Genomic DNA, 12,360 nt, shown 5'->3' with positions numbered 1-12,360 from the left:
AAGGGAACACTTAAACAACACAATGTAACTCCAAGTCAATCACACTTCTGTGAAATCAAACTGTCCACTTAGGAAGCAACACTGATTGACAATAAATTTCACATGCTGTTGTGCAAATGGAATAGACAAAAGGTGGAAATTATAGGCAATTAGCAAGACACCCCCAAAAAAGTAGTGATTCTGCAGGTGGTGACCACAGACAACTTCTCAGTTCCTATGCTTCCTGGCTGATGTTTTGGTCACTTTTGAATCCTGGCGGTGCTCTCACTCTAGTGGTAGTATGAGACGGAGTCTACAACCCACACAAGTGGCTCAGGTAGTGCAGTTCATCCAGGATGGCACATCCAGGATGGCCACGAGCTGTGGCAAAAAGGTTTGCTGTGTCTGTCAGCGTAGTGTCCAGAGCATGGAGGCGCTACCAGGAGACAGGCCAGTACATCAGGAGACGTGGAGGAGGCCGTAGGAGGGCAACAACCCAGCAGCAGGACCGCTACCTCCGCCTTTGTGCAAGGAGGTGCACTGCCAGAGCCCTGCAAAATGACCTCCAGCAGGCCACAAATGTGCATGTGTCTGCTCAAACGGTCAGAAACAGACTCCATGAGGGTGGTATGAGGGCCCGACGTCCACAGGTGGGGGTTGTGCTTACAGCCCAGCACCGTGCAGGACGTTTGGCATTTGCCAGAGAACACCAAGATTGGCAAATTCGCCACTGGCGCCCTGTGCTCTTCACAGATGAAAGCAGGTTCACACTGAGCACATGAGCACATGTGACAGACGTGACAGAGTCTGGAGACGCCGTGGAGAATGTTCTGCTGCCTGCAACATCCTCCAGCATGACCGGTTTGGCGGTGGGTCAGTCATGGTGTGGGGTGGCATTTCTTTGTGGGGCCGCACAGCCCTCCATGTGCTCGCCAGAGGTAGCCTGACTGCCGTTAGGTACCGAGATGAGATCCTCAGACCCCTTGTGAGACCATATGCTGACATATGCACATTTGTGGCCTGCTGGAGGTCATTTTGCAGGGCTCTGGCAGTGCACCTCCTTGCACAAAGGCGGAGGTAGCGGTCCTGTCTCTTATACACATCTAGATGTGTATAAGAGACAGGGCCTACGCTGACAGACACAGCAAACCTTTTTGCCACAGCTCGCATTGATGTGCCATCCTGGATGAACTGCACTACCTGAGCCACTTGTGTGGGTTGTAGACTCCGTCTCATGCTACCACTAGAGTGAGAGCACCGCCAGCATTCAAAAGTGACCAAAACATCAGCCAGGAAGCATAGGAACTGAGAAGTGGTCTGTGGTCACCACCTGCAGAATCACTCCTTTTTTGGAGGTGTCTTGCTAATTGCCTATAATTTCCACCTTTTGTCTATTCCATTTGCACAACAGCATGTGAAATCTATTGTCAATCAGTGTTGCTTCCTAAGTGGACAGTTTGATTTCATAGAAGTGTGATTGACTTGGAGTTACATTGTGTTGTTTAAGTGTTCCCTTTATTTTTTTGAGCAGTGTATAAATATATATATACAGTACCAATCAAAAGTTTGGACACACCTACTCATTCAACGTTTTTTCTATATTTTTACTATTTTATACATAGTAGAATAATAGTGAAGACATCAAAACTATGAAATAACACATATGGAATCATGTAGGAACCAAAAAAGTCTTAAAAACCAAAAAAGTCAAAAAAAAAGTCTTAATTTTGTTTTTGAGATTCATCAAAGTAGCCACCCCTTTGCCTTGATGACAGCTTTGCACACTCTTGGCATTCTCTCAACCATCTTCATGAGGTAGACACCTGGAATGCATTTCAATTAACAGATGTGCCTTGTTAATTTGTAGAATTTCTTTCCTTCTTAATGCGTTTGAGCCAATCAGTCGTCTTGCGACAAGGTAGGGTTGGTAAACGGAAGATAGCCCTATTTGGTAAATGACCAAGTCCATATTATGCCAAGAACAACTCAAATATGCAAAGATTAATGATAGTGCATAATTACTTGAAGATATGAAGGTCAGTCAATACGGAACATTTCAAGAACTTTTAAAGATTCTTCAAGTGCAGTCGCAAGAACCATCCAGCGCTATGATGAAACTGGCTCACATGAGGACAACCACAGGAAAGGAAGACCCAGAGTTCACTCTGATACAGAGGATAAGTTCATTAGAGTTACCAGCATCAGAAATTGAAGCCCAAATAAATGCTTCACAGAGTTCGAGTAACAGACACATCTCAAGATCAACTGTTCAGAGGAGACTGCGTGAATCAAGCCTTCATGGTTTAATTGCTGCAAAGAAACCATTACTTAAGGACACCAATAAGAAGAAGAGACTTGCTTGGGCCAAGAAACACAAGCAACTGATATTAGACCAGTGGAAATCTGTCCTTTGGTCTGATGAGTCCAAGTTTGAGATTTTTGCTTCTACCCGCAGCGTCTTTGTGAAACGCGGAGTAGGTGAATGGATGATCTCCGCATGTGTGGTTCCCACCGTGAAGCATGGAGGAGGAGGTGTGATGGTGCTTTGTTGCTGACACTGTCTGTGATTTATTTAGAATTCAAAGCACACTTAACCAGCATTGCTACCACAGCATTACGCTGCAGCAATACGCCATCCCATCTGGTTTGGACTTAGTGGGAGGATCATTTGTTTTTCAACTGGACAATGACCCAACATACCTCCAGGCTGTGTAATGGCTATTTGACCAAGAAGGAGAGTGATGGAGTGCTGCATCAGATGACCTGGCCTCCACAATCCCTCGACCTCAACCCAATTGAGATGGTTTGGTATGAGTTGGACAGCAGAGTGAAGGAAAAGCAGCCAACAAGTGCTCAGCATATGTGGGAACTGCTTCAAGACTGTGAGAAAAGCATTCCAGGTGAAGCTGGTTGAGAGAATGTCAAACGTGTGCAAAGCTGTCATCAAGGCAAAGGGTGGCTACTTTGACGAATCTAAAATGTAAAATATAATTTGACACAATGTAGAAAATAGTAAAAATAGGTGTCCAAACGTTTGACTGGTACTGTGTATATATCTTTTTTTTTTTTATCCATTTGGATAAACACTCCAAACAGTCTACCCGACCACTCGGAGGCGTCCGCATGGTCCTAAAGCACACCGTTGCCTCGTTATTTATCACATTCCAATGAAAAACGGGGCAGGGACAAAATTGCAATTTAAGAATGTTCCCCCTGTCCCCAGTGAAAGTTGCACCTCTGGTGTGGGCTGTCAACCAAGTAACCCAGAATCACCCTGAAACACCCAGTCCTGGTGGGGCCATACTTGCGGAAACTAAAAAAGTTTCAGTTCAAGGTTAAGTTTAGGAATCAGCCAATTAATATCATTGACATAGTGTCACGTGATAAAATGCTACATTGTAGTTGGTCCCATCAGATAAGCTGGCACACGTTAGCCCTAAGTTAACCTCACAAGGGGGCAGTGATTATTTCCTGTAACAAATTCCTCAGCAGCCTATCAAACTTTTTCTCCACAAACCAATGTAATTTCTTAAAATAGGTCAACTCGACCACCAGAGGGATACATGTAAACCTTGAATTTGGAGGTGTCAGTCATCGCTGGAGTCAAATCGAGACATAATTTGAGCTGACTCTCCTGGAGAGTGCTGTTCTGCACTAACTCATAAAATTGGAATGTGAACTCTTGAGGGCCTGCAGTGAGTGAGCGGAACAACACATAACACTCTGCCTTTGGTGGCAATTAGCTGCAGGCATTTATACAAAGGGTAGGTGTAATCCTGAATGCTGATTGGTTAAAAGTGCATTCCAGCTAGTGTCTATTCCACAAGTTACCAACGGCTAAATCTATGACATTATAATGCCCTTTTTACACTGTTCCATCTGACTGCGCAATCCACTGTCTCATCAGCCCAGGCAGGGAAGTTATAAACTTCATCTCCACTATAAAAAGCACCTAAACATTATCTCCCATTTCTTTTAGACTAACATTTAGTTTTCAACAGTGGAGATTTGTATAAACCTTGCTGTCTGTCTGTCCGACATTTGCAACATTGTTTCAATACTCAAATTCGATCTCCAACTGTCCCATAGGAATGAACTTGTAGGGGTCGGGAGTCGTGACGAGGGAGAGAGGCAGGCAGAGTTTCTCAGCCAGTCGAAATTATGAATCAGCTGGCATAATTTTTATGGATATATACAAAGAAATGTCAATTGAAAAAAGGTAAAAACGAAAGTCCGGCTAGTTTGCAGTCTTTCCAACTTCAGTTTGAAGTGATTGTGTTAGCTGTGTTGTTAGCTAGATCCACTGAAAAACAGTGTCCTGACGAGAGAGCACATTTCTATGCCAGGTGAAATCGTGCCTCAATATCTCATTGTTATGGATGTATCCAAATAAATGTCACTAGAAAACAGCTTAAACAAATGCAGCTCCTGTTGTTATTCCGGCTGCACTGTTTGACGTGACTGTAAGTCAGCCATAGTTGGCTACCTAGCAAGCAAGGGATATTAACGTTGCCAGACAGATGGCAATGGAACATTTAGAACGTCCATTGATACAGAACAAAAAGACTGAACGACTGGGTCCCGTCTCTGGCAACCGAACCAATAGAACGAACGACCAGCTGGTTGGGAAGCAAGCCTAGATTTGTTTCAGGACTATATCTTGAGAAAGGATGAAACAGTATGAATAAATTCATAAAAATAATATATATAAAAATAAATATGTCAATCATTATCTAAATATGTTGGTAACTGCAAACCATTACAGACTACAAAAGGAAGCACAGCCGAGAGTTGCCCAGTGACACGAGCCTATCGGATGAGCTAAACTACTTCTATGCTCGCTTTGAGGCAAATAACACTGAAACATGCATGAGAGCACCAGCAGTACCGGAAGACTGTGTGATCACGCTCTCCGCAGCCGATGTAAGTAAGACCATAACTTCTTATGGCTGCAGGGGCAGTATTGAGTAGCTTGGATGAAAGGTGCACAGAGGTGCCCAGAGCAAACGGCCTGCTCCTCAGTCATGGTTGCTAATATTTGCATATTATTATTAGTATTGGATAGAAAACACTCTGAAGTTTCTAAAACTGTTTGAATTATGTCTGTGAGTATAACAGAACTCATATGGCAGGCAAAAACCTGAGAAGTTCCACTTCCTGTTTGGATTTTTTCTGGGGGTGGCAGATTTTTAACCAAGATCTCATTGAAATTACAGCAACATATGGATGAGTTTTCACTTCCTACGGCTTCCACTAGATGTCAACAGTCAATAGAACTTTGTCTGATGACTCTAATGTGAAGGGGGGCCGAAGGAGACAGGAATTAGTCACCACTGCCACAAGCTGACCATGCTTTCACCATGCGCGTTCACATGAGGAGGACCTCCGTTCCACCGCTCATCTGAAGTCAATCTAATTCTCCGGATGGAACGTTATTCAAGATGTATGTTAACAAAATTCTAAAGATTGATTCAGTACATCGTTTGACATGTTTCTACTGACTGTTACGGAACTTTTGGACATTTCGTCACGTTATAGTGGACGCGATTTGTGACTTGTTTACCAAACGCGCTAACCAAAGTTGGTAATTGGACATAAATAACGGACATTATCGAACAAATCAAGCATGTATTGTGGACCTGGGATTCCTAGGACTGCATTCTGATGAAGTTCATCAAAGGTAAGGAAACATTTATCATGTATTTTCTGGTTTCTATTGACTCCAAAATGGCGGCTAATTTTAATATATTTCTGAGCGCCGTCTCAGATTATTGCATGGGTTGCTTTTTCCGTAAAGTTTTTTTGAAATCTGACACAGCGGTTGCATTAAGGAGAGGTATTTCTATAATTACATGTGTATAACTTGTATTATCATCTACATTTATGATGAGTATTTCTGTTGAAACGATGTGGCTATGCAAAATCACTTGATGTTTTTGGAACTAATGAATGTAACGCGCCAATGTAAACTCAGATTTTTTTATATAAATATGAACTTTATCAAACAAAACATGCATGTATTGTGTAACATGAAGTCCTATGAGTGTCATCTGATGAAGATAATCAAAGGTTAGTGATTAATTTTATCTCTATTTCTGCTTTTTGTGACTGCTATATTTCGCTGGAAAAATGGCTGTGCTTATTGTAGTTTGGTGGTGACCTAACATAATCGTTTGTAGTGCTTTCGCTGAAAAGCATATTTGAAATCGGACACTTTGGTGGGATTAACAACAAGATTACCTTTAAAATGATATAAGACACATATATGTTTGAAGAATTTTAATTATGAGATTTCTGTTGTTTGAATTTGGCGCCCTGCACTTTCACTGGCTGTTGTCATATCGATCCCGGTAGCGGGATTGCAGCCCTATGAATAAGACAGGTCAACATTCACAAGGCCGCAGGGCCAGACGGATTACCAGGACGTGTACTGCGAGCATGCGCTGACCAACTAGCAAGTGTCTTCACTAACGCTTTCAACCTCTCCCTGTCCAAGTTTGTAATACCAACATGTTTTAAGCAGACCACCATAGTGCCTGTGCCCAAGAACACTAAGGTAACCTGCCTAAATGACTACCGACCTGTAGCACTCACGTCTGTAGCCATGATGTGCTTTGAAAGGCTGGTCATGGCTCACATCAATACCATCATCCCAGAAACCCTAGACCCACTCCAATTTGCATACCGACCCAACAGATCCACAGATGATGCCATCTCTATTGCACTCCACAATGCCCTTTCCCACCTGGACAGAAGGAACACCTATGTGAGAATGCTATTCATTGACTAGCCTCAGCGTTCAACACCATAGTGCCATCGAAGCTCATCAATAAGCTAAGGATCCTGGGACTAAACACCTACCTCTGCAACTGGATCCTGGACTTCCTGACGGGCTGCCCCAAGGTGGTAAGGGTAGGTAACAACACATCCGCCACGCTGATCTTCAACACAGGGGCCACTCAGGGGTGCGTGCTCAGCCCCCATCCTGTACTCCCTGTTCACTCATGTCTGCACGGCCAGGCACGCCTCCAACACCATCATTAAATTTGCAGACGACACAACAGTGTTAGGCCTGATCACCGACAACAACGAGACAGCCTATAAGGAGGAGGTCAGAGACCTGGCCGTGTGGTCCCAGGACAACAACCTCTCCCTCAACGTGATCAAGACAAAGGAGATGATTGTGGACTACAGGAAAAAGAGGACCGAGCACGCCCCCATTCTCATCGACGGGGCTGCAGTGGAGCAGGTTGAGAGCTTCAAGTTACTTGATGTCCACATCACCAACAAACTAACATGGTCCAAGCACACCAAGACAGTTGTGAAGCGGGCAGGACAAAACCTATTCCCCCTCAGGAGACTGAAAAGATTTGGCATGGGTCCTCAGATCCTCAAAAAGTTCTACAGCTGCACCATCGAGAGCATCCTGACAGGTTGCATCACTGCCTGGTATGGCAACTGCCTGGCCTCCGTCCGCAAGGCACTACAAAGGGTAGTGCGAACGGCCCAGTACATCACTTGGACCAAGCTTCCTGCCATCCAGGACCTCTATACCAGGCGGTGTCAGAGGAAGGCCCTGAAAATTGTCCAAGACTCCAGCCACCCTAGTCGTAGACTGTTCTCTCTGCTACCACACGTCAAGCAGTACTGGAGCGCCAAGTCTAGGTCCAAGAGGCTTCTAAACAGCTTCTACCCCCAAGCAGTAAGACTCCTGAACATCTAGTCAAATGGCCACTCAGACTATTCACATAGACTGCCCCCCCTCTCCACACCACTGCCATTCTCTGTTGTCATCTATGCATAGTCACTTTAATTAACTCTACCTACATGTACATACTACCTCAAATAATCGGTGCACCCGCACATTAACTCTGTACCGGCATCCCCCTGTATTGTTATTTTTTACTGCTCCTCTTTAATTACTTGTTACTTTTACCTCTTAATCTTATCCATATTTCTTGAAACTGCACTGTCGGTTAAATACTAGTAAGTAAGCATTTCACGTGACTAATACAATTTGATTTGATTTGATTGACCCGGTATAGAAGTGATAATGCCCTCGAAGACGGTGTTTTAAGGACATATAGGCATATATACAGTTGAAGTCGGAAGTTTACATACACCTTAGCCAAATACATTTAAACTCAGTTTTTCACATTTCCTGACATTTATTCCTAGTAACAATTCCCTGTCTTAGGTCAGTGAGGACCACCACCTTATTTTAAGAATGTGAAATGTCAGAATAATAGTAGAGAGAATTATTTATTTCAGCTTTTATTTCTTTCATCACATTCCCAGTGGGTCAGAAGTTTACATATACTAAATTAGTATTTGGTAGCATTGCCTTTAAATTGTTTAACTTGGATCAAACATTCCGGGTAGCCTTCCACAAGCTTCCCAGAATAAGTTGGGTGAATTTTGGCCCATTCCTCCTGACAGAGCTGGTGTAACTGAGTCAGGTTTGTTGGCATCCTTGCTCACACACACTTTTTCAGTTCTGCCCTCAAATTTTCTATAGGATTGAGGTAAGGGCTTTGTGATGGCCACTCCAATACCTTGACTTTGTTGTCCTTAATCCATTATTCCACAATTTGGAAGTGTGCTTGGGGTCATTGTCCATTTGGAAGACCCATTTGCGACCAAGTTTTAACTTCCTGACTGATGTCTTGAGATGCTGCTTCAATATATCCACATAATTTTCCTCCCTCATGATGCCATCTATTTTGTGAAGTGCACCAGTCCCTCCTGCAGCAAAGAACCCCCACAACATGATGCTGCCACCCCCGTGCTTCACGGTTGGGATGGTGTTTTTCGGCTTGCAAGTCTCCCCCTTTTTCCTCTAAACATAACAATGGTCATTATGGCCAAACAGTTCTATTTTTGTTTCCTCAGACCAGAGGACATTTCTCCAAAAAGTACAATCTTTGTCCCCATGTGCAATTGCAACCATAGTCTGGCATTTTTATAGTGGTTTTCGAGCATTGGCTTCTTCCTTGCTGAGCGGCCTTTCAGGTCATGTTGATATAGGACTTGTTTTACTATATAGATACTTTTGTACCTGTTTCCTCCAGCATCTTCACAGGGTCATTTGCTGTTGTTCTGGGATTGATTTGCCCTTTTCGCACCAAAGTACGTTCATCTCTAGGAGACAGAACGCGTCTCCTTCCTGAGCGGTATGGCGGCTGCGTGGTCCCATGGTGTTTATACTTGCATACTATTGTTTGTACAGATGAAAGTGGTACCTTCAGGCATTTGGAAATTGCTCCCGAAGATGAACCAGACATGTGGAGGTCTACAAATTTTTTTCTGAGGTCTTAGCCTAAAAGAAGCTTCTAAAGCCATGACATCCTTTTCTGGAATTTTCCAAGCTGTTTAACGGCACTGTCAACTTAGTGTATGTGAACCTCTGACCCACTGGAATTGTAATACAGTGAATTATAAGTGAAATAATCTGTCTGTAAACAATTGTTGGAAAAATTGCACAAAGTAGATGTCCTAACCGACTTGCCAAAACTATAGTTTGTTAACAATACATTTTTGGAGTGGTTGAAAAACGACTTTTAATGACTCCAACCTAAGTGAATGTAAACTTTCGACTTCAACTGTATTTAACACCAGTGCCAATATATCCTCCAAACACAGGCTTCTCAGGCATTATCACTTAAATAAGACATACCACTCTGAGGTGCTGAATGAACCCTTTAGGAGCCCAGTAGGTATGAGGTATGAGTTAGTAGGTATGATTAGTTAGTTTGTTTCTGGTAGCCTCACTTTCACTGAAAAATGTATTGTGGGCTTCTGTACTTTGAAGTCATCATTGTGATTTTGGCTTGACACTTTTTTCGAAAGCCACGTGTACTACTTATGTCAAAAGGTGTGTCTGCACTCTGCACAGAACAGCTCAATAATAAAAAGACCAGCTGTGAGGGCCTTCTTGGATGAGGAGTCAAGAGCCAAATGTTCTGGAACATTGCAGTGCAAGAATCTCAGTCAACAACAATGTCAACCAAAGCCTCTCCAGGGCCATTTCCTGGACACAGATTAAGCCTAGTCCTAGAATTTTGTATTTTTTTTCACGCAACTTTTAACTTAAGTCCAATGACGTCGTGGCATTTTTGGTTCATTTCACATTGATTTCACGTTAGTTGACAACTCAACCAAATGTAAATCAAAAATGGGTTTGTAGTGGGTTTGTAGTGGGTTTGTAGTAGGTTTGTAGTGGGTTTGTAGTAGGCAGGTTGTTTACCTCCACATTATTGGCCATGGTGTTAATGAATTTAAATCCTGGAATCCTTTTATCGCTGCACACCACGCCCACGTCCTCTGTGTGCTTGCAGTCGGAGACGCCGATCCCGTTGGACATGCACAGTGCCAGGGTCTTCTCTTTCCCAGTGCACTGGACATTGTCAAACCAGATGCGCCCTGAAAAAAAGCAGGATTCTCAACACATTGTAGAGACATCAAGACCTCCGTAGGGAGGAATCTTTTTTCACCTGACCAGTGGTAGCTAGCGAGGCCAAACAGCCAAGCAAATTTGGCAAAGTGACTGGACACTGGCAGTAATTCTGCTGCTGAGTTGTACACTCACTCCCTTATCCCTACCGTATCTCTGCTATAGATGTGGATTATTCATTTTGGTGAAAGATGAGTCAGAATGTATTGTAAAAGCTTCACTGGGATAATTGCTTAACATTGGCCAATAAAAAACATCCCTGAAAATAGAGTAAATTATTTCCCCTTTTCCTTATCATTACACACATGCATAATGGGTTGAAGTGTAATAGCAGACATTTTACCTTCTCCTTTCCCATATTTAGAGGACGGAGACCAGGAGACGGCCTCCAGGTAGCCCAACTCCCTGCACACCACCTGGGCAGAGTGAATAGAGAAGTCATCATCACAGACCGTGCCCCACTCGCCATCATAGAAAACCTCCACGCGCCCCTCGTTGTGCTTGCGCTTATCCCCCGCCAAACGCAGCTGTATCCTGGGTGTGTCAGGTGGCAGCTCCGGGGCAGTGTACTGCTCCTGCTCTGGCTCTGGGTAGCCCTGTGGATAGCCGTGTGGGTAGCCTAGTTGTTCATACTGGGCCCGACACAGCTTTAACAGGCCCAGCAGGATGGTGAAGCAGTAGGGGAGCGACCACGGGGCCAGCATGGTGGTGTCTGTCAAGTCAGACAGTAGACAGAAGAGATTATCTGTGGGAGAGTAGAGAGTAGGAAAAGTACATTACTCATAAAAAAAAAAAAATCATTTGGCTACTTTGTCATATGTTTTTTTACTGAGAGACTGGTGTTTGGAATTCAGCTAAAGAAGTACCCTACATTCAAAGTATTACAGTGACACTGATTGAGGCCACTATTAAGTGGAGGAACAGAGTTGTGGCATGATGTCATCATGAGGCATGAAGTTACAGAGAAAAACACTGATTTAGAGCATGTCCTGACTCCTGCTCCGAGGTGCCCTTTGGAGCCTTGTGAGTCAGTAACAACGAGCATTTAAACACACAAATGTACATCTGTAGATCACATCGCCTATCCTCAGACCTGAGCAATAGTGTCTAAATCAAGTTATGGTCTTATAACCAGTATCAATTACATTCAAAGATATGTATGACAGATGGTTTTAATCAAACAGCATAACTCCTTTTAAGACTGCTGAAACATTTCACACAAAGCACTGAGCCATTGAACTGCTGGATCTTTCTATTTGCCAGCATCTTTCTTTTTCCCTCGCTGTAACGTGGCAGTTGGTTACACAAGTTACAAAACATAGATGTTACAAAATCAAGCCCAACAGCTGGCATCAAGCCCACAGGGTGTGTATCTCCCCACAACGGCACATAGGCGTCATACCCAGGCTGATGTTTTCTTTAAACCACATAGATAAAGATCCACACATGTGATCTGGAATATAGGATATATGAACCGCAATCTTTCATTTAAACTCAATTCTGCTTCAGCACTCTAAGATTAATTTAGGGTCTCAAAGTGGAACGCAGACAGTACAGAATCACAAAGAAGTTCCTAGAGCAAATATAAGGTAAAGATTCAACAGTATAAGATGGACCACCCCATGAAATGGTGACCTCTTGGATCAAACAGAAGTCTCCTGGCAACAGCCAATCAAACAAGGTATTCAGGAAGCTCTGGCTCCCTTTGGTCTTAAGTAAAAACCAATATGTCCAGGCAGAGAAACTCAACACATCAGCATCTATCAACAATCTAGAACGCTTCTTTTACTGCTTTTAAAAAAGAAAGACACTAATTCCATGATGAGACATAGAAGAATGGCATACTTGTCTTTTCTCCTCATGTTTCACCGTGAGACAGCTAGACACATAACTACCACTGACTAGGGATAGCAGGGCATCTGGGTCAA

The 12,360-nt window shown here is 43.4% G+C and overlaps 1 protein-coding gene across 2 annotated transcripts in view; it reads right to left on the bottom strand.

Moving 5' to 3' along the window:
* Positions 1–12,360, bottom strand: part of LOC112069852 (lysyl oxidase homolog 2B-like) — a 50,039-nt gene that overhangs the window by 36,035 nt on the left and 1,644 nt on the right. Inside the window, exons 2-3 of one of the 2 annotated variants that reach the window (XM_024137230.2) lie at positions 10,776–11,177; positions 10,226–10,401 (exon numbers count right to left, since the gene is read on the bottom strand). In XM_024137230.2, coding sequence (XP_023992998.1) covers positions 10,226–10,401; positions 10,776–11,136 — 537 coding nt within the window. In that variant the 5' untranslated portion in view covers positions 11,137–11,177. Of the gene's footprint in view, positions 1–6,840; positions 7,015–10,225; positions 10,402–10,775; positions 11,178–12,360 lie in introns of those variants that run through there. The other variant, XM_070438741.1, reaches the window with a different exon arrangement.

Source organism: Salvelinus sp. IW2-2015, unplaced genomic scaffold, assembly GCF_002910315.2.
Source record: "Salvelinus sp. IW2-2015 unplaced genomic scaffold, ASM291031v2 Un_scaffold1133, whole genome shotgun sequence".
NCBI lineage: Eukaryota > Metazoa > Chordata > Actinopteri > Salmoniformes > Salmonidae > Salvelinus > Salvelinus sp. IW2-2015.
Note: the sequence above shows the minus strand (reverse complement) of the source record. Positions and strands in the feature narration are given on the sequence as shown.